The 23,826-nt window shown below is 32.4% G+C and overlaps 2 protein-coding genes across 2 annotated transcripts in view; both read right to left on the reverse strand.

Annotated features, from left to right (window-relative positions):
• Positions 1-632: 632 nt before the first annotated feature.
• Positions 633-23,826, reverse strand: part of LOC127729115 (sulfhydryl oxidase 1-like) — a 45,850-nt gene continuing 22,656 nt past the window's right edge. Inside the window, exon 10 of the mRNA XM_052236771.1 lies at positions 633-2,526. Within this exon, the coding sequence (XP_052092731.1) occupies positions 1,817-2,526 (710 nt within the window). The 3' untranslated portion in view covers positions 633-1,816. The remainder of the gene's footprint in view (positions 2,527-23,826) is intronic.
• On the reverse strand, positions 7,354-22,419 carry LOC127729112 (uncharacterized). The gene is made up of 8 exons (XM_052236768.1): positions 21,963-22,419; positions 16,464-16,645; positions 15,789-15,856; positions 15,187-15,273; positions 12,575-13,978; positions 11,789-11,984; positions 10,730-10,891; positions 7,354-9,723 (listed from the first exon to the last, which is right to left on the reverse strand). The coding sequence occupies exons 1-8, from the start codon at positions 22,199-22,201 to the stop codon at positions 8,780-8,782; spliced, it is 3,282 nt and encodes a 1,093-aa protein (XP_052092728.1). The 5' UTR covers positions 22,202-22,419; the 3' UTR covers positions 7,354-8,779.

Here is a 23,826-nt window from a genome sequence, read left to right on the forward strand (position 1 = left end):
ATCTTAAGATAATGCCAAATAAAGTTTAGACATTTTCTGAATGACAGGACTCAACCCAATGTTTTTCCCCACTTTGGCAAGTTAAAGCACTACAGGAACTATATACATATTATTTATCGTGTAGGCTGTAGGTTGATTTAAAAATGCAGAACCTCATAAATATTCATAATCTGTGTCTTTACTTTGCATATTTCATTCAAAAATTATATTTTAGAAAATGCATCTAACTTTTGAAGCCATTTCAAGTAAGATTTTCATTAAATCAGCAATCCTGCCTGCCCCTCCCCCCCAAAAAAATCCTACAAATAATAAATATTGATTGACTACTGACTGTATGCAATGTAAGTCCATTTTTCAACATTAACCTTGAATGTAAATTAAATCAAAAATAAAATAGACAAATTGTAAAAGAATCAAACTTCATTCAAAAGTCATACATACTTATAAATATAATACATTCAAATGGAAATGTTGAAGTTTTTGGAATGTTATACTGATTAAAGCCATGTAAAAAAAACCTTACTTTTCAAGTAATTCTAAACTTACACCCCCCAAAAAAAATTTACAAATGCCAAAATGTGGTCCATCAATTTTTAAAATGGTACATACTATTGATTCATTATAAGTCGTGCGATTTCCTGTATATAGGTAGACTACAAATTTGAATGTTTATGGATGTTCAAACTATTTAGTTTAGCTTGTTAGCTTACTTTGACAAAACCATGAAAATCAAACATCCACAAAATTATTTTTTATTCAACCCACGAAAATTGTTCCTAATGAAAATATTTGAATCCACAGTCAAACACAAGTTTTTCTGAGAGGTAACATTAAAATCTATAAATATATTGCACTTAATTCTGAAGCATCAGTGGAATCATTATTATTCCAAGGGACTATTTTTTTTAGAATTTTCTGGGTCAAAATTATATGTTTAACAAAGAATAAATTTTCTATAGGGTTTGTATACAAAATTTGAAAAAACAACAAAATGAAGATTCCACAAGAATGATTATTCCTCAATCCATGAAATTTAGTACAAAGGAAAAATAAACGAATCAACAGTAAACACTCATTTCTCTTTAGTTTTACACATTTATATATGAAACATTGATTTCAATTTCATTTAACTAAAAAAAAAAAGACAAAAGGTTTCGTGTTATTCTTGATTATTACTTGATTATTACTTATAACATTTTAATAAATCTTCACTTTTTCAGCGGTTTCAACCTCTTTATATGTCTATTTTTAAAATTCTTTTTTAAGATTGTTGAAACAATTGTCATTGCTAATCATACAATATAATCCATGTCTCTCCCCAGCCCTGAAAAAAGTACCCATTCTCAAATGCAAAATATAGTATTTTTACCTCATTTATAATCCAATATAAAATGACATGGAAAAAAGACTAGATCTTGATACCAATTAATTAATTCATATCATAATCTAGCACTTTTAACTTATTCTTGCTAAGTGTCCCTATAATCCTAAAAGTATATTTTGAAGAAACAGAAATATTAAAAAATATAAAGGTATTTAAACTTTGACATTGATTTCTTAAACACTCATAACTTTAAAATTTTAAGCATTAGCTTCCACCAGCTACCTTTGTGCTGATTTCAATTGATTCCACAAAAAAAAATCCTGATGAGACTAAATAAAAAAATCTAACATGTTTGTTGTTCGAAAAACAATGTTATAACACACCCACCCCCTTTCCTTATTTACTTTCTCTCACTTTTTGAGGACAGTGGGACACACATTTGCCCTAAATAAACAAAATAGAACAAATAATTTTTTCGAATTTCACATAAGGTTAAGGATTAGAGCAGCCATTACATGGATTCATTTTCCTCCTTCTTACAAAATGGTAATACAACAAACCTATAATCGCAATACATAAGGCATAAAACAATACACACATGTTCATATCACCTCTACTTAAAACTGGTGAATATTTAAGTTTCTCTTCCATCAGGTATTTACTACTTGCTAATTTTTTAGAGACAGGTAAATGTTGACCGGACAATTTTATTTTTTCTTCTAACTTTTGTCTTTTCATTTGTCTTATTTCTTTGATTTTTTCTAAGTCTCTACTTCTCTGCATCCTCTCCCACCAATCTAAGTCAACTCGAGATTTTTTAACATCACTTTTTGTGTTGAAAGAAGAAGAATTTTTTACAATATTTTCTATATCATACATTTTTACAATAAATTCTAAAACTTCTTTTTTATCCCAATCTTGGGTACTGCCATCTTTTTCAATCCCTTTTCTGCATTTCGGACAAACTCTTTCTGATGGAAACATAATCTTTGGATGTAATGGGTCCTCTGATTGGTCACCGTGGAGTCTTTTATTTGCTTTGTTATGAGCAGTCCACAACCACAAGACTTGGTCAGATGCTGAGGAAATCTGTCTTTTATCAGCCATTTTTAGAAAATTTTTGACACATTCTTTGCAACCAAAGAAATATTTCATATAGTCTGTAATAGCATTAATTACTTCTGCATAGAGAAATTTTGGACCTAAAATAAAAAAAAAAATATATACTGATATATGAAATATTTGATATAAAGGTCGATTTGAACCATTTGTGAAGGTTTTTAAAAGATGTATGTAAAGTTTGTTTAACCATATCTGAAATACCCTAATTGGCTAAAATGAAGAGAAAATTTTTACAAAAAGTTCCAATATGAGAAAAAAAAAACAAAACAAAAGCTAATGAGTCTTCGAAGATACTAATTTCTGATGAACAATAATAATTGTGTTTGATTCAAATGATAATAAAATGCTCCGCAGGGCGCAGCTTGATACGACCGCAGAGGTCGAACCCTGAACAGTTGGGGCAAGTATGGACACAACATTCAAGCTTGATACAGCTTTGCATTTGGATTGTGATTAAATATTTGACACAGCATAGGTTTCTGACACAGAATGAATGTGGTCTAAGAACTTAAAAATTTTATTTTTTAAATTGGACATTCACCTATTATGGTCCAATATCCAAAATCTAAATACATGGTTAGATTCAGCATATCAAAGAACCCCAAGAATTCAATTTTTGATGAAATCAAACAAAGTTGATAACGGGGCCCAAAAATCAAAAATCTAAATACATGGTTAGATTCAGCATATCAAAGAACCCCATATATTCAATTTTTGTTGAAATCAAACAAAGTTTAATTTTGGACCCCGATTTGGACCAACTTGAAAACTGGGCCCATAATAAAAAATCTAAATACATGTTTAGATTCAGCATATCAAAGAACCCTAAGAATTCAATTTTTGTTAAAATCAAACTAAGTTTAATTTTGGACCCTTTGGACCTTAATGTAGACCAATTTGAAAACGGAACCAAAAATTAAGAATCTAAATACACGGTTAGATTCGGCATATCAAAGAACTATTGGATATTTCTTGCTATTGCGCAATACTGTGCAATTGAAGATTTCTTGCTATTGCGCAATACTGTGCAATTGAAGATTTCTTGCTATTGTGCAATACTGTGCAATTGAAAATTTCTTGCTATTGCACAATACTTATTATATAATAATTTACACATCCTGTTTGGTGTGTATCTCAGGGCTTCCAAAATTATTTTTAGCCAGCCGGACATTTTATATATTATCCCGATTTTAATCCCTTAAGACTAAACAAACAAAAGGCCATTATGGTAATCAGTTGCCGAGTTGGCCATCCCAATGATATTGACATTAAAAAAAAAAACGATATTAAACTTTCTTTGATTCAAATTCGAAGTTCTGACGTAAACTGTTAAATTGGCAGTGCATCATTCGAAGTGTGCAACATCAGCGTACTTATATCTGCCTTAGACTCTTTATTTGTGCAAAATAACGTTGTCAAAAACTTTACTTTCGTTTTTAAATCTAATATACCGGATGTTATCTTGACAATGGTAAAACATGGACCAGAGACCGATACGTAAATTCCGTGTACGTTTGCAAAGCGTGAATGAGTGGAAGAAGCTCTTTCTACGTTATTTCTTGAAGAAAATATTCGAAATAAACGTGAGATAAAGGTATCAATGACAATTTAAGCATGTTAGCACACGTGTACTAGTTCTAACAGAGACATGTCTCTAGTTCAAACAACGTGGTTATAACGATTTTTCATTTTCACCTTTTTAATTTTTTGATCAAATCATATTTCTAAATGTATTCAGTGTTCTCCCCAGGATTTTTGGATAGCACCAGGGTAACGCGTGTGAACAGCTTGGTGAAATGATTCATACAACCAGTTGTGTCGCGTGGCGTCGCTTTATTTCTAGTTACTGCAGTTTTTATGTCTCTTGTTTAGTTTTAATACTGTGGTACTGTGTTATGTCAGAATATTATTGGTTAAAAAGATCAATAAACAGTTTGTATGCTTTTAATATTTTTTTAAAACAAATAAAACATGATTCATTACATAATATTCATCTAAATTTAAAGTAATTAAATCTTTTATAAAATCCATGATCAATAAAAATAAAATATCATTCAAACAGGAACATATATATTGTTAGATATACTGTTCCCAGATTAAAAAGAGAACAAAAATGTTCAATTTAAAAAACCTTTCTAGTTTCTAGAAAGAAAGTTGTTGTATGTGAAAGGATTCCTGTCATAAGGAGATATAAAATTAACAAGAAACAAAATTGTGTAATAATCTGAACCAGTTTCTATCTTAAATTTTAATAAAAAGAAATTTTTCATAAATTTTAAAACATTTTGCCATAGATTTCATGAACATGTAAATATAAGCCTTTCTTGTTTTTGGTGATAATCAAACATAGATACAGACTTAATACTGCACTGAAATCCAAATCTTTATTTGTCATGATCCATTTCAAAAGAATTGCTAAATCTATAAATTTATCTTAGGTCTATAGATCTATAAGTAACATATTCAATGTCAACAACAAAGTCTCCCTATTTTCCCGCCCTTAATGACAGGAAGTAGATATAAATAGATTTAACATGTGCTTATGGATTAAAATTGCAAGATCACTTCTGTTATTCATTAATGATCATATGGATATAGATATCCAGTTTGAAGGTACAGTCATGCATTTTATTTATAAAATAGAATAGATTGCAGTTAATTGTAAATAATCTTGAATATTCTACGTGAACTAACTGGGTCATGTGATCCTTCTCCTTTGAATTACTTGTTGACAGTTTGAAACCGGAATAGCATGCAATAACTATGTCATAATTAAAGATAAATTTGGCCATGGTTTAATCAGAGACATATAAAACTATATAATAAGTATTGAGCTAACTTTATAATGCACAAAATATGTACCGCCGTGTGTACAACTATCGGGTCAACACGGTTTGTGTACAAAGTATTTGCCGACTTGTCAGGTGGTGAGTGAAGCCTTAAAATAGTTATCTTTGATCATAAAGTTATGATCTCTAAATTAAAACACAAAAGAATCATGTAAAAAGTGTTAATTACATCGGTTAAATCCAATCAACAAAGGTTAACCTCATAAAGGTAAATCAATCACGTGGTGTAAACAATATGTGTTGAACTGGTTTGAACTGGTCAAATTTCACCTGGAATTTTATACCGCACGGAAAAGATTTAACAAATCGTTTAAAACTTTACCGATTTACGATTTTTTAACTGAAAATTTTAGCACCACGGAGAAAAATTATACATCGCGGTAAGAACGATACCACCACGGTGAAAAATTATACATCGCGGGCCCGCGGTCCTTTAAGGGCCTGTGGAGAACACTGGTATTTCTGATAATTTAAATTTTTTGACTAAATTAATTAGATGCAAACCGCTGAAATGTAAGAAAATAACTTTGAATAGACCGATCAATGTCCGGTTCAAAATAGTTTACCTGTCACCTGAACAGGTAAATTTCAGCTGTTCGATAACTAATTAGCCTTGATTAAAATGAGAAGGTATTAAAGTAGGGGTTGTTTTGATAGTACTTAATGATCATGTCACTTTTATGACCGGAAATGTGTGGCTGTTAAAGGCAAAACGTTGGGTCAAAAAGATCGCAAATTATGTTTAAAATGACCGTCTCTTAAGTACAGGTCCATGTAAGAATCAGGCAAACAGTGATAAGCCCATGTTGGCAAATTGATCAAATAACATATTCTAGATGTGAACATACCTTATAAGAATTTGAAAATGAAATCCTTTTTAAAAAAAAAAAAAATTTGTGTTAAAAAAAATCATTTTAAAATTTCCCCTTGAAGGCCCCTGAAAATGAGCAAGGAAAACTACAAAAAGGCACGTTTTTAAAGTAATTTATCTTGCTTTAATCATCTAATTTTTGTTGCTAGAATATATTTTATATAGAGTTCATATGTATAGTGATATGAAAACAGATTGAAAATTGATTTCAAATATTTTCTTCCCTAGCAACCGTAACCATGGAAATGTGATCAAAAAGCATTTTCGAAAAATGCAAATTTCATCTAATTTCATTTAATTGTTTTTAGAAACAGCAACAGTATACACACTTTTATTATATATTTCCTTTTAGTAGAAGCCCTATAGAATAAATCTAAACAAAAAAAAGTTCGGAAATATTTTGCTGCTGTAGGTGGCAGCACCATCAAAATCATCAATTTTTAAGTTTTTTTTTATGTTATTTATGATTTTTACGCCCCATGTTGATCCAATTTAAGTGAAATATTCACTAATGTCGTACCAATTCCTATACATATGATATACCAGGGTTTAAAGGGTTAATTTTCTTCATTTTGAGTGGAACAATATATAGCGTGTTCATGTATGATTGGGGAGGAGGGTTGCTTAAACTATTTCCAAGGGGAAAAAATGTTATGATTTGCATTAGTAATGAGCCATAGTCCACAAGAAATTGTGTTGTTACCTTGCAAGCTTCAATTGGATCTGAATTGAAATAAATGAAGGATATGATTTCTAAAAACCAAATAATTTTCTCAATATACTGATCCACATCTCACAAGCCACTTTAATGAAGAAATTTCAGCCAACGATTACTATGTTTTGTGTCTCCCACACTGATTTTTATGGTATTTATAGATGAGATAAACAGATACTCCTACAAAATGTTTGTTCAGTGGTACAATCAGTAAAATAAAGAAACAGATGTCCATGGCACAAAGGTTCCCCCCCCCCCCCTTTTTCCCCTTCCCCAATATGTAAATATGCAAAAGTCAATGTTCTTGTATTAAGCATTTTTTCCCTTTTGAACAGGACATATCTAGTGAAATTACATGTATAAAGTGACACCACCCTTATTCGTATATCGATAATATTGAACTTAAATTCAATGTTTACCTCAGAGTCAATTGGAGATCATGGAAGTGAAGAATAAAAAGAAAAATAGATAATAAGTTGTTCAAATGTTTAATTGTCCAAAAAAAAATTAATTATATGGTATAAGAAAAATCATTTTAACATATTTTAATAATGCTTAGTTTTCATTGTTCAAATATGTATCATAAGCTTCTATTCAAAAGAGTGATTGCTTAGTACTTTAATAATTTGTGACAAATGTTTTTATGTTCGTTTAATATACTGTTTTGAACAAGAATGTGTCCATAGTACACCGATACCCCACTCACACTATCATTTTCTATGCTCAGTGTACTGCGAAATTGGGGTCAATACTTTAATTTGGCAATAACATTAGTAAGATCATACCATAGGGAACATGTGTACTAAGTTACAATTTTTTAGGCCTTACAATTCATCAAAAACTACCTACAATTCATCAAAAACTACTTTGACCAAAAACTTTACTTGAAGCAGGACAGACAGACAGAAAAACGAACGGACAAACAAACCAATGCACAATGTTAAAAAAAAAAATAACAAAAATTACAATTCATTACTGTTACAGTGCAGTTGATCTCATATTAGGGTAAATATTTCAATTCTACAGGTTCAGAGAAAAATTTAACAAAAAATGTTTGTTTAAAAAATGGACAGATTGAAGGACAATTTGATTGTAATTTAGCCCAAACTTTTTAATATGTTTTAAAGTTTTTCAAGCCATTAAGGATGTACTTTGGTGAAATTAAAAAAAATCAAGAATTTAAAATTGATACTATTCGTTCGGGAAAGTATTAGTTAAGAAACAAAATAAGCAAAAATATTAATGGGTTATGGAGCTCCTTTTCAAAATATTTGGATTTTTAAAAATTGCTGGAAAGGCGGACTGGGATTAGGAATGTGTCAAAGAGACAACAATCCGACCAAAGAATACACAACAGCCGAAGTCCACCATATTTTGGTAACTGACATTTAATGAGCTATTGAAATCTTATTTGAAAAGAAAAATAGGTGTTGTGGGGCAAAATATTTGACATCTGACACTAATTCCTAGACCTTATTCAAGTACATCCTAAAAGACACTAAATGTCATTCAGCTTCTCCACAAATTTTCTTGATCCAAAACCGGTTTTAATAACATGAATAAGTAAATTGCTTAACCAATACACAATATGATGACTTATAAGACATGCACACAAAAAAAAATAATCTGCTAAAATAAGCTTAAGATGTTTTTTTTTATTTTTTTTTAAGATATCACTTATAAGTAATAATTACTGTTAAAAGAAATTTTGCACCATACAAAAAAATCCTAGTTCTTGGTACAAATGGATATGTTTTTTAAATATTTATAAAATTTATGCCAAAATTGTATATTAGTTAGACTAAAAATTTAAATGTTACCCATTATTCAAAATTATATGACACTGTACATGTAGCCAAACAACAATAACAGGTATAGAATAATAAAAGAGTAAATAGTTATTGAATATTAGCGATAACAGTTTCCTCATCAATGGCAATTAGAGCTGCAAGAAGATCTTCATCATCAAGTTCAGTCTTCACTAAAGGATTAGGGGTTCCTTTACTACATAACCTTGAAAAGTAAGAGGTTATCTGACTGGCATTAAGCCAATGATTAATTGGAAACATTTTTTCCCCATTTGAGTTTTTCATCTTTTTCATTTCTTCTGCAACAGAGGTTGGGTTACACTTTTTTCCTGTTCTATTTCCTTCTTCAAATTTGGCCAATAGAAAGTTTTTAACAGATTCAGGAAATCTTGATATTCTCCTGCCTTTCTTTAAAGCCCATCCCATATTACTTGTGGAAAATTCTTTTTCAGTCCCATCTGTTAATGTTGATTTATTTTTGGTTGTAAAGACCACTTCATTGCACAACTGTGCCCACTGGTGTCTGATTTTATCATAGGTTGTTTCCCGTTGCAATTGTAAAAAATGCTTTCCTATCAGTAGATGGTTTTCAAGTCCATTTAAGGTAGCAAATCTTTTGACACAGCCAACTACTGTGCAATAGAACAGCATTTGATCAGAACTTTCTGAATGACAAGAGGATAATCTTGATGAGTCTTCATCATTTTCTATTTCTGTTTCTGGTCCTTCAAGGAGATTAACTGTAGGAACTGTTTTATGTGTTTTGATTTTTCCAGTTATATTAACAGGTAAATCGAATCCTGATATTACCACACATCCTGATTCATTTTCCTGCTGTTTACCAAAACCCATTTGGTCTAAGGATGCATTAGGAATAAATTTTCCTTTGCCGATGTTGTAGGCTTTCCTTAGTAGTATACCATCTTCTTCAACTTGCAACTCATTAAAATCATTTATTCCTTTCAACTTGTGTGTTATCAGTTTGTGTTTTGAGGTGTCTATTACACATTCAGAGACTTGACATCCAGCAACACCTGTGAAAAGAAACAATAATGAGGGGAATTATAAACTAATTCAAAGGTCATGTTTTCAACTTCAACAAAATGTGTGTACATTATTTGATATGATCTTTTGATGAAAAAAAAGCAATTTTAAAAAAAGTAAAAAAAGTAGTTACATATTTGTTTTTCGCTCATTTTTAATACATAAATTAGGCCGTTAGTTTTCTCGTTTGAATTGTTTTACATTGTCATTTTTTGGCCTTTTATAGCTGACTATGCGGTATGGGCTTTGCTCATTGTTGAAGGCCTTATGGTGACCTAAAGTTGTTAATTTCTGTGTCATTTTGGTATCTTCTGGAGAGTTGTCTAATTGGCAATCATACCACATCTTCTTTTTATATATTATAAGGAAATTATGAACTAAATTTCCAGCTAATCTGACTAAAACTTTCTACTATGACCAAAAACTTTAACCTGAAAAAAAACCTGTTTTCACGTTAATTAAATTTCTATAATCAGATAATATGCTTCTAATTTGGCATATAATTTGAAAATATCCCACCATCAAGATCATTTGTACTAAGTTTCAAGCTGATGTGACTAAAAACTTCAATCAAACTAACTTTGACCAAATAAGAAACAGACAGACAAACGGTCAAGCAGATGGACACACAGACCAGAAAAAATTAAGTCAATATAATATCATACATGGGGCTTCAAACAACATGCCATAGATCATTTTAACCAATGCTTTAAAAATTTTCTATTTAATATGGGTGATTTTACATGCGTATGTGAGCCTCAGCCTTTTGTTGTTATTTCATGAAGACACTGTTTTTTTAATATAGTCAAGTCTAACATTTTGACATTATCATGTCAGATTTATTTGTGAAATGAAATTTACTTCTGAGAAACAAACTGTCTCTGAAATTGTGTATTGAACCGGATTTGCTTATCTTAACAGGGCACATTTAGTTCACAGTGGGTTTGTGTTGTAATTATGTTTTCTGTTTGAACAATGTACATTTTGTTAATTTACCTGTTCCAGAGTCAAGTGCAGTTTTCATATCAGCTGCTGTTACGATGTTTTTTCCACTTGCAACCCAACTTTTCATCTTTGTGCGCATATGTGCTATCTTTGAATCACAATATGACTTTCCTGCTTGGGCCTCAGAATAGCAATATCCCTGAATATTGATCCCTATGAAATAAAAGATATTCATTACTTTGCCATAAATTCTGAAGTCTCTTCAATTTAAATATACACAAAATAACTGATTTTTATGTTAAGTATTGTGTATAAGTTTCATTACATTAGATTGAGGAAAACTACAGCAAGAGAACGAAAATTAAAAATTTAGCAATTTTACCATTTGTAAAGGGGCATAATTCTAGAATGGCTAAAGTGACGCCACCAAAATTCAAACTTGATTGTGTTTTGTGGTAATAAGCATTGTGTTTAAGTTTAATTACATTTGGTTAAGGCAAACTAAAGTTAGAGAACGGACGTACAGTGGTTGTCGTTTGTTTATGTGTTACATATTTGTTTTTCGTTCATTTTTTGTACATAAATTAGGCAGCTAGTTTTCTCATGTGAATTGTTTTACATTATCATTTCGAGGCCTTTTATAGCTGATTATGAGGTGTGGGCTTTACTCATTGTTGAAGGCCGTACAGTGACCTATAGTTGTTAATTTATGTGTCATACCACATCTTCTTTTTTATATAGACAAGGGTAAAACTTTAAGCTCCCTCTGCTATGGCAGGGGACATACAATCAGTTTATGAAACATGTCTAAATAAATAGAATAAGGGCAATAACTCTTCATGTGTTGTCTGATTCATCAGAAAATTTCTTGTTGGATAGCTTTTGTTATGGTGAACAATTTTACTACTTTAGTTTTTCCATAACTATAATTATGTTATTTTTTAGATATAGATTGAATGTTATCCCTAGGTTGTTTTTTCCAAAGCAATGTCTCAAGGTGCTTATTAAAAATAAAGATTTAGATGAACATTACACTAGTGCCACTAATACTGATATTGTTTTCTCCTATTCTCCTTTTATCTTAGCCCAAATTATTTTGTAATATGTTACCTGTTCTTTTACTTATTTCTTGTAAGCATAACCAGATATGTCCACAGTGGTAGCATGCTGCATTATCTGATCGCAGAACTAACTTCTTAGTTTGAGGGAGTTGATCTTTGATGGTCATTATAACATTTTCAAGAAGTGAAGCCACACAAAACCAATCCTGTTTCACAGATTCTAAAACATGGGTGAAAGTTCTATGCTGAAAAAGAAATGCACAAGACTTAGTGTATACATACAATTTTTATAAATTTGGATACTGAATTCATTTAAAATAAAAGACTACTTATATATTCATTTCATAAGAATCTATTTCATGTATTTCATTAGAATCTTAAACGAACACTGAATAATTTTATTTCTACACTATTTTCACGTTTCACAATTGGTGAGAGACATATATTTCTTAACACTAATGAAAAATTAGTTCTTAGCAAATAATTGGTTAAAATTTTATCATGATTGATGTCAAATTTTCATGTCAACAATTTTTTCAAACTTTTTAAAATTGAGCTAATTCTGACATGTAATATTGTTTATATTTGTTGGTTGTTTCAAAATAAAAAGCATATGATTGATATGCATGAAAATTTATAAAATACTTCCTTTTCGGTAATTACAGAGTGCATTGGCAATACATGTGTATGCATGAACAATTTGTACATGTCAATAAACAAACGATTTTTTTTTACATGTGTGACATAGCATGTAAAATGTATATATCAAGCCACATCTGTAAAATGCATCAATGTATTTTAACCTTGTATTACATACATGTACATATGCACTTACATTAATTGATCCATCTTTTTCTCTGTATATACAAACAATCACATGCCAGTTCTTCCCTCTTTGACCAAACCAGTCAGTTTGTTTCTCACGATATTTCAAGGGTAAAAATTTCATGGCCCAATCCATAACCAGTAAAGCTTTATCTGTTTCAAGATGTTCTATGGTATCCAATCTAAATTGGTCTTGGTTGACAGTTCTTACAATGTGTGATTTCCAATCAAATATCACCATCATTGCATCTTCGATCACTTTTGAAAATTCTTCTTTGTCATCTCCATCATTCATGGTATCAACAATGTTGCACAATTTAAGATGAACATCTTTCAATAGTTGACATCTATCACATTGCAAGCAATGAATGTGATCACAAGTGTTTTGAAAATGTACATCCTTTGGATCACTTAAACTCCAGTTTATACAGTGATCTGCACACATATTTGATTGGTTGATATGAAGTTTAAAGTCGGTCTTAAGATAAATACGGGATGCGGTTAAAGTTGTGGTCAATTCAGTGTGAATATCGGAAGAAATAAAAGATTTTTTTTTCAAATTGTTGACAAATTCATGAAGTGATTGAAAAGCTTCAACACCTTCAGCTGCTATATTATCAAGGCCATGAAGATTGGTTCTTTGTGAGGCTGCACAAGCTGTGAGAATTTTGAAAAGTGAGCTCTTTCCAAGGGGTTCAAAGTTGAGATCTTTACAGTAAGAAAAATACATTTGCACAATTTGTGAATGACAAGATGTTCTCACAACGTCTGGAATTGTCACTTTTTCTCCAGTGTCAAATGACAATTCTCTGGTACCATATGACACTATCTGTACGAATGATGGATCGAAAAAAAAGTTTAAAGCATGTTGCATTTTCTCCTGATCCATACGCTCTCTAGGTCTCCTTACTTTTTCTTCAATAACCAAACCAGACCCAGATTTTGATAGCAGTCTTGCTTGGTCTATTTTATATTTTGTTATGTCAGGCAGACGCTGCATAATTTCACCTTTTGTCATTTTTTGGGAAACAATTGATAGAATTTGTGTTTGAAGTTTGTTGTCTGCTGTTTCTTCATACAGTTTAAAAATGGTATCAGTGAGCTCATCATCTGTTGGAGGCTTTGTTGGTTCTGACATTATAAGTTTTTTTAACTCCTTTGATTGCCCTGGAGCAATAATGTTAAGTACAGAATCTACAGATTCATCTGCTTTACGCTTATAATAGCGAATGGTACTGTCCTTCAGGGAAGATATATCAGAAAGTAACTGTCCTCTTAACGGACTTGATTTACAATTTAGTATTTTCAATGTTGCATTTGCTTGGTCCAAAGTGGTTTCCATTTCATCACTCCAATTAGATATTTGGGACAAAGGCTGCGATAAAGACTGGGACTGCTGTGTCACATCAGAGTACTGAAATGATAAATGACCTTTTAAATTATAGTAATTTATGTAAAATCTAAATACATTCCAATAAACAGGTGTATATAAATGTAACAAAAAATTAAAATAAGAGTTCATTTTCACCTACATCAAATGTTCATTCAAATGGTTTTAACTTTTAACCATGCCCTTGGGAAAATATAAATTTCATTGATGAACAATAAAATTGAGAATGGAAATTGGATATGTGTCAAAGAGACTACAACCCAACCAAAGAGGGGAAAAGCAGCTAAAGGCCACCAATGGGTTTCAACACAGCGAGAAAATCCCACACCTGGAGGCGTGCTTCAGCTGTCCCCTAAACAAAAATGTGTACTAGTTTAGTGATAATGGACGTCATACTAAACTCCAAAATATATAAAGGAAACTAAAATTATACAAGACTAACAAAGGCCAGAAGCTCCTGACTAGGTACAGGTGCAAAAATTTGGTGAGATTAAACAGGTTTTTTTAGATCTCAACCCTCAAATCGTCATATTTCCCATTTATAAACAAAGGCATATCAAGATATGCTGTAGTTTCATAAATTAAAATTTTTTAAATATTGTGATGTTACACTATTGTTTCAGATAAGGGTGAAGGTTTGGTACCATTAAAACGTTTAAACCCACTGCAATTGTTTGCACCTGTCCTAAGTCAGGAATCTGATGTTCAGTAGTTTGTTGATGTGGTTCAAAAGTGTTTCTCCTTTTTTATATAGATTAGACCGTTGGTTTTCCCTTTTGAATGGTTTTACAGTAGTAATTTTTGGGGCCCTTTATAACTGCTGTTTGAAGTGAGCCAAGGCTCCGTGTTGGAGACCATACTTTGACCTATAATGGTTTACTTTTATAAATTGTGACATGGATGAAGAGTAGTCTCATTGGCATTCATACCCCATCTTCTTATATCTATGAATAAAATAATGTGCAATAAAAGTTGCTGCAAGAAATATGGTCAAAGTTCCACAACTCATGAAAAGGATAAAATTAAACTAGAACTAGTACTGTGAGTTAACTCACTAAAACATATACCAGTAAACATCAGTTTAATTAGGTCTACAAATAATTGCACACAATCATACAATGGTTTCTTTTTAAAAAAGCTGTCTCGGAGGACTAGCTCCAATAATATTTGAATACTCTTTGATAGTAACTGCAGCCACTTTTTTCTCTATAAATTAATGAAGTACTACTCACGTTATCATCAAATTGCTGGATAGGACGTTCTCTCAATTTGTATCCAGATGCATATGTACTTTCTTCTGTATCAACTTGATCAAAGCACTGAAAAATAAACACAAACGTTTGAAATCTATGGAATATCATTACAACAGCATGAATTAATACATTCCATACATGTATACATTACTGAGTGACAAGAAATATAATATACATTTTATATACCAGTCATGTGCATAAAAAATGAATGAAAAATGTAATTTCCCTGTTAGTTCACAAGGTAACAGTGGACAGGAAGCCATGTGACCCTTTAGATACCCGGAAGCATTATTTTTACTGAAATTGTTCTCACTACTTAGATATATGTAGTATGTGGTAAAAGTAGAAGCAGCACAAATTTCAAAGTCTTCGGTTTGACCCCTTTATTGAAACCTCAACCTTTGGTTCTCATGGTGAACAAGACGGTTTTAAAATTCAAAAGGAAATGACTATTGAAATTGCTATAATGAATAAAACTAGGAGTATGACGACAAAAAATCATCCAATGTACTGTCAAATTGTGCTGTAAACGGTCAGATCTGCATAACATCATAAATCAGATTTTTTTTCAAATACCATACCTCATTATAACATTCTGGCGTATTAGGAATTAGGTCTTTACACTTTATCTTACATCCATTACAAATTCCTGAAAATATATATAATTATTTTTAATGAAAGAAAAATCCTGTGGGATAATGATCCAAATTATAAATAACACCCTGCCCTTGCAAAGTCAGAATATATCAATTAAAGTGTGCATTTGATTACATTCAGCATGCTCAGAAAGTAAAATTATACATTTACATAAATATAATGCCCCCTCTACTATTTTTATATACATTGGTGTACTGGGCATTGAACCATAACTAGAATTTAGTTTCAATGCGCTGTTTTTGCTAAGGGACACCATTAAAAGACAAAAGTTCAATATAGGATAAAAAACTTAATTCACATAGTTTTTTCACTGACACCTCCCCCCCCCCCCCCCCCCTTAACTGAATTTGGGAAAAATTGATAGACCATTATGGATATATGTAAAAGTGATGTTGGATAAACAAATTTGCAGCAATTTTTACCCCCCCCCCCCCAAAAAAAAAACTATTTGATTAAAGTTTTTTTATCCTTCATTGATTTTTTAATGTTGTCCCTAAGACATCAGTTAAAAGATTTTACATTGCACTAAAGTGCAAATATGTGGATTTTCTTCATGACCAGCAATTTAGATATCTTTGCAATAATAAATAATGTTTTACCTGAACCTACAGGTTGAAGACATCCAAACTTGTTAAGGATAGTTTTGCTCATTAATGGAGTCACTCCTTTTTGTGGCTGCTGATTTCCTTTATGCAACGGGAAGATACACTTTTTACTTGGTTTCCAATTTATTCCTAGACTGTATCTGTGGTATGGACAAACAGTCATTTCTTGGTCGAACCTTGAAAAAAAGAATGATTTCATTTTTTGAACTGCTTTTATTTAGGGATGCAAACGAGTACTCGTGTATCACTCGGTTGTACTGAGTATCGAATACCAAAATGATACTTGACTAATAGGTCTCCTGTTAGAAGGTTGTAGTTTTCTTAAGCTTAAACAAAAAATATTTTTATTAAGAGGGCCTCCCGGGAAATTTAATATAAGTTTGGTAAAATTTGTCTCAGTAGTTTCAGAGCAGAAGACTTTTGTCAAAGATAATGAAACGAAAACGGATGACGGACGCCAAATGATGAGAAACGATCACTTAGCTCTTTGGGCAAGGTGAGCTATAAATAAGTAGTTTTTGAAAATTAATTTGGAGTTTATTGCAGATAACACTTATCAATGGTTTTTTTTATTGTCAGTGTGATAAGTATACAATTAAAAATTATAAAGTTGCAATTGGTCATGTTTAATAAATAAAAAACAAGAGGCTCTCAAGAGCCTGAATCGCTCACCTGTATTTCAGAGGAGAAGATTTTTAAATAAGAGCAAACATGATGAACAAATTGTGTAAAATTGTCTTTAAAGGGCAATAACTCCTTAAGGGGTCAATTGACAATTATGGTCATATTAACTTTTTTGTAGATCTTACTTTGCTGAACACTATTGCTGTTTACAGTTTATATATATCTATAATAATATTCAAAATAATAACAAAAAACTGCAAAATTTTGTTAAAACTACCAATTCGGTGGCAGCAACCCAACAATGGGTTGTTCGATTCGTCTGAAAATTTTAGTGCAGATAGATCTTGACCAATTAAACAATTTTACCCCTGTCACATTTGCTCTAAAAGATTTAGTTTTTGAGATATAAGCCAAAAACTGCATTTGACCCTTATGTTCTATTTTTAGCCATGGCGGCCATGTTTGTCAATGGATACAAACTTCGGATACAATTTATAAACAACATACCTTAAGGAACATTTAGTTAAAGTTTGAAGGTAATTGGCCCAGTAGTTTCAGAGGAGATGATTTTTAAATGTTAGCAAACTTGATGAACAAATTGTGTAAAAATTGTCTTTAAGGGGCAATAACTCCTTAAGGGGTCAATTGACAATTATGGTCATATTAACTTTTTTGTAGATCTTACTTTGCTGAACATTATTGCTGCTTACAGTTTATATATATCTATAATAATATTCAAAATAATTACAAAAAACTGCAAAATTTTGTTAAAACTACCAATTCGGTGGCAGCAACCCAACAATGGGTTGTTCGATTCATCTGAAAATTTCATAGCTGATAGATCTTGACCACTTGAACAATTTTATCCCATGTCAGATTTGCTCTAAAAGCTTTAGTTTTTGAGATATAAGCTAAAAACTGCATTTGACCCCTATGTTCCATTTTTAGCTATGGCGGCCATGTTTGTCGATGGATCAAAACTTCGGATACAATTTATAAACTAAATACCCTAAAGAACATTTATTTAAGTTTGAAGGTATTTAGCCCAGTAGTTTCATAGAAGTTTTTTGAAATAGTTTACGAGGACAACAGACGACGATGACAGACGCCAAGTGATGGCATAAGCTCACATGGGGCCCTTAGGGCCCCGGTGAGCTAAAAATGGTTATAAAATTAGAGTGCTAAACAGTCCCAAGCTGAGCAGAAGCTTATATATGTTATACAAACAGGAAGATGTGGTATGATTGCCAATGAAATAACTCGGGGTTCTCATTACAGATTTTTCAAATTTTCATGAGTCCAGGACTCACAGACTCACCATATTGAGAGTTATGAAACTCTCCACAAGAGACTAAATGACTTAGAGATTAATTATAGGTCAGGGATTTTCCAACCCTCATTTAGGGTCAAAATTTGGGTCCCATTCCCAATGAGAAATATGCTCTTTTTTTCCCAATTTTCAGCTGTAAAATTCCCAACTGTGATTACATTGTTGCGAGATTTTGTTGGTGTCGTATCATTGTTTTATGTTTACAAATCTCTTGAATCTTGTTTGCAATTTATGCAGTTATTCCTTCTCAGAATGCATGATTTAGCACCTAATTTTTCATAATTTTCGGGGTGGGGGGGCCTTACCCAAGACCCCCCTAGAAAGTTGCACATGCTGAAGCAACATTGTGCAGTGTGCCCTCAGAATAACCATACTAATATATTTTCCCCAAAGCCAACATTTCATGAACTTTTATTCCCAATTGCATGTGCCCCGTCCCCTAAACACTAAAAAAAATCACTGAATTATAGGTCAGGGCGGTTAACAATGAGCAAAACATTTACAATGTACTGCATAGTCAGATATAAATGGGCCCGAAATGCAAACTGTGACATTTTCCACATTCTGCATCATACCAATTATCTTTTTGAATTTTATAAAAAAAATCTGTATCAAATACACGTATATATGTCCAGAAATAATTACTTGCCTATTATTGTTGTATTCAAAACATTGAAAGAACATTTAGTAAAAAAGTATAATGGACAGAACCAACCAAATCGGGAAGGCACTGGCTACGGTTACATGGAAATGTAACAATAATAAAAATATTATGGTTACATTGGAGACTAATTGCTGGAATACAAGGTTGGGTAAGGATCCGATTAATTATGACTGTAACAATAATATTTGTGTCTACGGTTACATTGCTTTATTGAACATTATATAAATGATCTTCAATGTACGCTAGATTTATTAAACTTTAACCTTCTGTAGTTTTGTTGATTATTTTTTTTCGCCAATAAGAATGAAATTACAATCACAAAATATCTGAAAATTTACTCTAAAATTGAAAACACTGATTCCACCAGTTTCAACATGTCGGCAAATGTTGACATCAATCACTGTGACAATTGACTTGTATTTTTCAGTTTTATTGTTTTTCCCCAGCTATGCTAAGCTGGATATTGAAATCGGAAGTGAACATTAAATCAATTATGGACGACAATGAAATCATATTACAAACTCAAATGCTTCCAAAAAAACAAATGGATAAAAATATAAACATCGAAAGAGTAGAAAAATATTTTTCACCTGAAACATGACAAACATTGATTGATTGATTGTTGGTTGCTTAACGTCCAGTGGCAAATATTTCATACATATTCAGGGCGAGAACAAATTAATAATAAATACAATAGGTAGGTTCTGTAAGAGGGGCGTCCGGGATTAAGGTCGGAGAAATTTAGCCTGCCACGGGAAATGAGGGTATATTGGATAGGGACAGAAATTTAGCCTTGCAACAGGTCACCTACGGACCCCTCAAAGAGTTGTTGCAAGGGTTCTTAACGTGCAAAGAGCGTGGCACTCTCTTTACACGAGGCATTAGATTTAACGTCCCCATTCTGACCTGACGTGGCTGCAAATTTGTACATCCCGCACAGCCAAACGGATGCCCCATTTTAGCACGGGTTTTACTGCCGGTCGGAGGAAGACCAATGGTGACCATACTTCTATTCCCCAGTCACCCTTGGGGGCTGACAGACATTGAAAGTTGCTTTAACTTTCATAATGGGATATTGCAGAATGGAATTGTACAGTATGCAATACAGACGTGCAAATTGCTGCATCACTCGTTTGTGATGGCTGCTTAGATTATGGTTTCACCAAAATGCGTCAGACTATAACATGTCGCTCCCAAAACAACATACTGTACATTGTATATAAAAAAATAAAAATTGTATGCAATATTGTAAAATATAAATAGAAGTTTTTAAGTTTAATTTTAATATATACATGTATAGTCCAAGCTGGCAGCATACATTTGGAAGTGCAAAAATGTAAGATCATGTAACAATAACGCAATGTAACCGTAGACTCAATTATTACTGTTACATTTCCATGTAACCGTAGCCAGTGCCAATTGGGAATGGTGTATGAGCGAAACGACAAAAGGGTGAATGGTTTCATGGCCTAAAAGTCTCAAGAGCACCACAAGTTATTGCATAAATTAAATACATTTTGTACATGTACATGTAATCATTTGCACTTTGTAATATTTTACAAAAAAATATATCAAATGAATTGCACAGTAAATCTTAAAATGTTTATAACCCATTGGGGAAATTTGTCCCAAGCTAGAGCTTTAACCCTCTTGCTGCCAGAAAATACGACAGCTCAACGTCAGTGATGTCTAACAAAATTTGATATATGACGTCACGCCAAAATGACCGTTACATTTAGGAATCATTGAAGAAAACTATAACTATGTTTAATCTCTTGTCTTTTATTTGAAAATGATACAACAATGAGAAGACGCTTGCATAATTTTAAACATGGACATATGTTTCAGAAAAAGGGAGAAGGTTTGGTACCATTAAGACGTTTAATCCCGCTGCAAATGTTTGCACCTGTCCTAAGTCAGGAATCTGATGTACAGTAGTTGTCGTTTGTTTATGTAATTTATATGTGTTTCTCGTTTTTTTATATAGATTAGACCGTTGGTTTTCCCGTTTGAATGGTTTTACACTAGTAATTTTGGGGTCCTTTATACATTGTAGCTTGTTGTTCGGTGTGAGCCAAGGCTCGGTGTTGAAGGCCGTACATTGACCTATAATGGTTTACTTTTATAATTGTTTTTTTGATGGAGAGTTGTCTCATTGGCACTCATACCACATCTTCCTATATCTATACATGTGCCCCTCCGTCAGTCGGTATGGACACGTGAGTTTCGGGTTTGTGTTCAGATTTTTTCTTTCTTCGTTTTTTTTAAGCAGGATAGGGTAAATATTACTATCTACACTGTTCCTAATGATTTGAGGAGATACCATTTGATTTTTATTAGGGGGGGGGTGGGGGCGGTAGGATGACATTTGAAAAAAAGGCAGGTCGGAAGTTTTGATTATAAACAAAAATCAGGATGTGCAACCTGTCAAATAAAAAGGCAGGGTGACAACTTATGTAAAAAAAAAAGAAAGGATAAACTAATTAAAAAATGGCACGACCAAATAAACATGATAGAGTGAAAAATTAAAAGGCAAGACAGAGATAACAAAAAAAAAATATGCAGGACAAAATTTTTCATCCTAGCACCACCCCCAACCCCTAAACAATCAAATGATAGTTCCCTAAACAGCTTGATGGATGGGTGTGCTGCATATTTACCAATAAGACTCAAGTTAAGAACCCAAGTGACTGTGGTTTGTCCGATGGGACTGGGAGGCATAACAAAATACACCTTATGTCATGAACATATCGTCATATGTCATGAATGATGATGTTTATCATGGATGTTATTACTTATTCTATCTTTGTTGGTATTAGCGGTATTACTTATTTTGAAAACAGAGTGTGGGGACAGAGTCAGCATATTCATTTACCTGAAAATACCACATCTCAGTGCTATCAACTCTCCTTCACTGCCAACGGCTGGTTCATGTATAGTTTGGTGACCTCCACACAGTCTAAGATCTTGCAAATGCCGCGTTATGTCTTTGTCACATTCCGCCAGCTTTCTTACACTTTTATCCTGTTTATATACAGGATAATACCCGCATGTGTGGGTTGAAAACAGACTAAGGCTGCACTTCATGTCGGGCGGGACCGACTCGTCTGCCATTTGTTATTGTTGTTGTGCAGACTACGCGCCTTTTTTGAAAAGAGGTAACCAAGCAAGGGAGATAAACAACACGGTGAATGACGCGTTTCAATTATTTTACTTTAGTGAATAACATTTTTCAAATAAAAATTTCCAAACTTTTTATTCATTAAAAGAGAAGATATGTATCAAATGATTTCAAATATAAAAAAATATGTGTGCTAAGCATCTGCTGTTTACAGAAAATCAATATTGAAGTTGACCTACTTTCAATGCGTTACACTGTTGTCTATGCAGACGGCGAATGCATTTTATCTATTTTTTTCTAGACAAATATGGCATACATTGATGTAATACTATGGTTTTGTCACCTTTATTAATGGATTACAAAGTTCCCAAAATTTCACCATATTCCGTGTATATGGACTTATCAGTTTTTATTTGATTTGCCTGATTCTTACACGGACCTGTACTTAAAGCCTTGAAAACTAAAAAGTAGATGACCGTTTCATGCTTTGCCCAGCCGGACTTTTACCGGACATTATACAAATGTACGGCATATATGACCGTTTTGGAAGCCTTGGTGTATCTCCTACCATATCATTATTATTTGCTTTTAAATATAAATCAGAAATAACCAACTTAAAATGGAAAATTTTAAAAGAAAAAAAAAAGGAAAAAAAGAAAAAAAAGGAAAAAAAAAAAAATCCCCTCCCCCCAAATTTTTTGAACCCCCTTATGATTCATCACCCCAAACTCAATCCCAGCCTTCCCTTTGTGGTATGGTACCTTGCAGTACAATTTCAGAGAGATCCATACACTTGAACACAAGTTATTGTCTGGAAACTAGAAAAATGTGTTTTTTGGCCCCTTTTTGGCCCCAAATTCCTAAACGTTTTGGGCAATTACCCCCAAACTCAAACCCAGCTTTCCCTTTGTGATATGGAACCTTGTAGTACAATTTCAGAAAGATCCATACACTTACACTCAAGTTATTGTCATGAAACTAGAAAAATGCTTGTTTTTTGCCCCTTTTTTGGCCCCTAGTTCCTAATTTTTGAGGCAATTATCCCCAAAATTAATCCCAGCATTCCTTTTGTGATATGGAACCTTGTGGTACAATGTCAGAGAGATCCATACACTAACACACAAGTTATGTCTGGAAGTTACAAAAATGCTTATTTTTGGCCCCTAATTCCTTTACTGTTGGTACCATAACCCCCAAAATCAATCCCAACCTTCCTTTTGTGGTATTGAACCTTGTGGTAAAATTTCATAGAGATCCATTCACTTAAACTAAAGTTAGAGTGCGAAAACTAATGTGTCTTCGGACGACGACGACGCCAACGTCATACCAATATATGACCACAAACATTTTTTTGCGGTCGTATAAAAATTGTTTATTAGAAGTTTATCAAGTGGTTTATATTGAATATAATACTGGTAACTAACATATCAATTGAAATACCAAAAGTTACCATAGTATCACAATCTGTAAATGTTAACTCCAGATTGACAGTTATGAGAATATCTGGATGGAGTTTACAGCATAGAGACTATTGGGCAAAAAAATAGAGGAAACAAGCATTCTGAGAGTATTGCATGGCAATACATAGTCCCCCACCAGTTAAAAACTAATTGTACTG

The sequence above is a fragment of the Mytilus californianus genome, unplaced genomic scaffold (assembly GCF_021869535.1).
Source record: "Mytilus californianus isolate M0D057914Y unplaced genomic scaffold, xbMytCali1.0.p SCAF_2, whole genome shotgun sequence".
Lineage (NCBI taxonomy): Eukaryota > Metazoa > Mollusca > Bivalvia > Mytilida > Mytilidae > Mytilus > Mytilus californianus.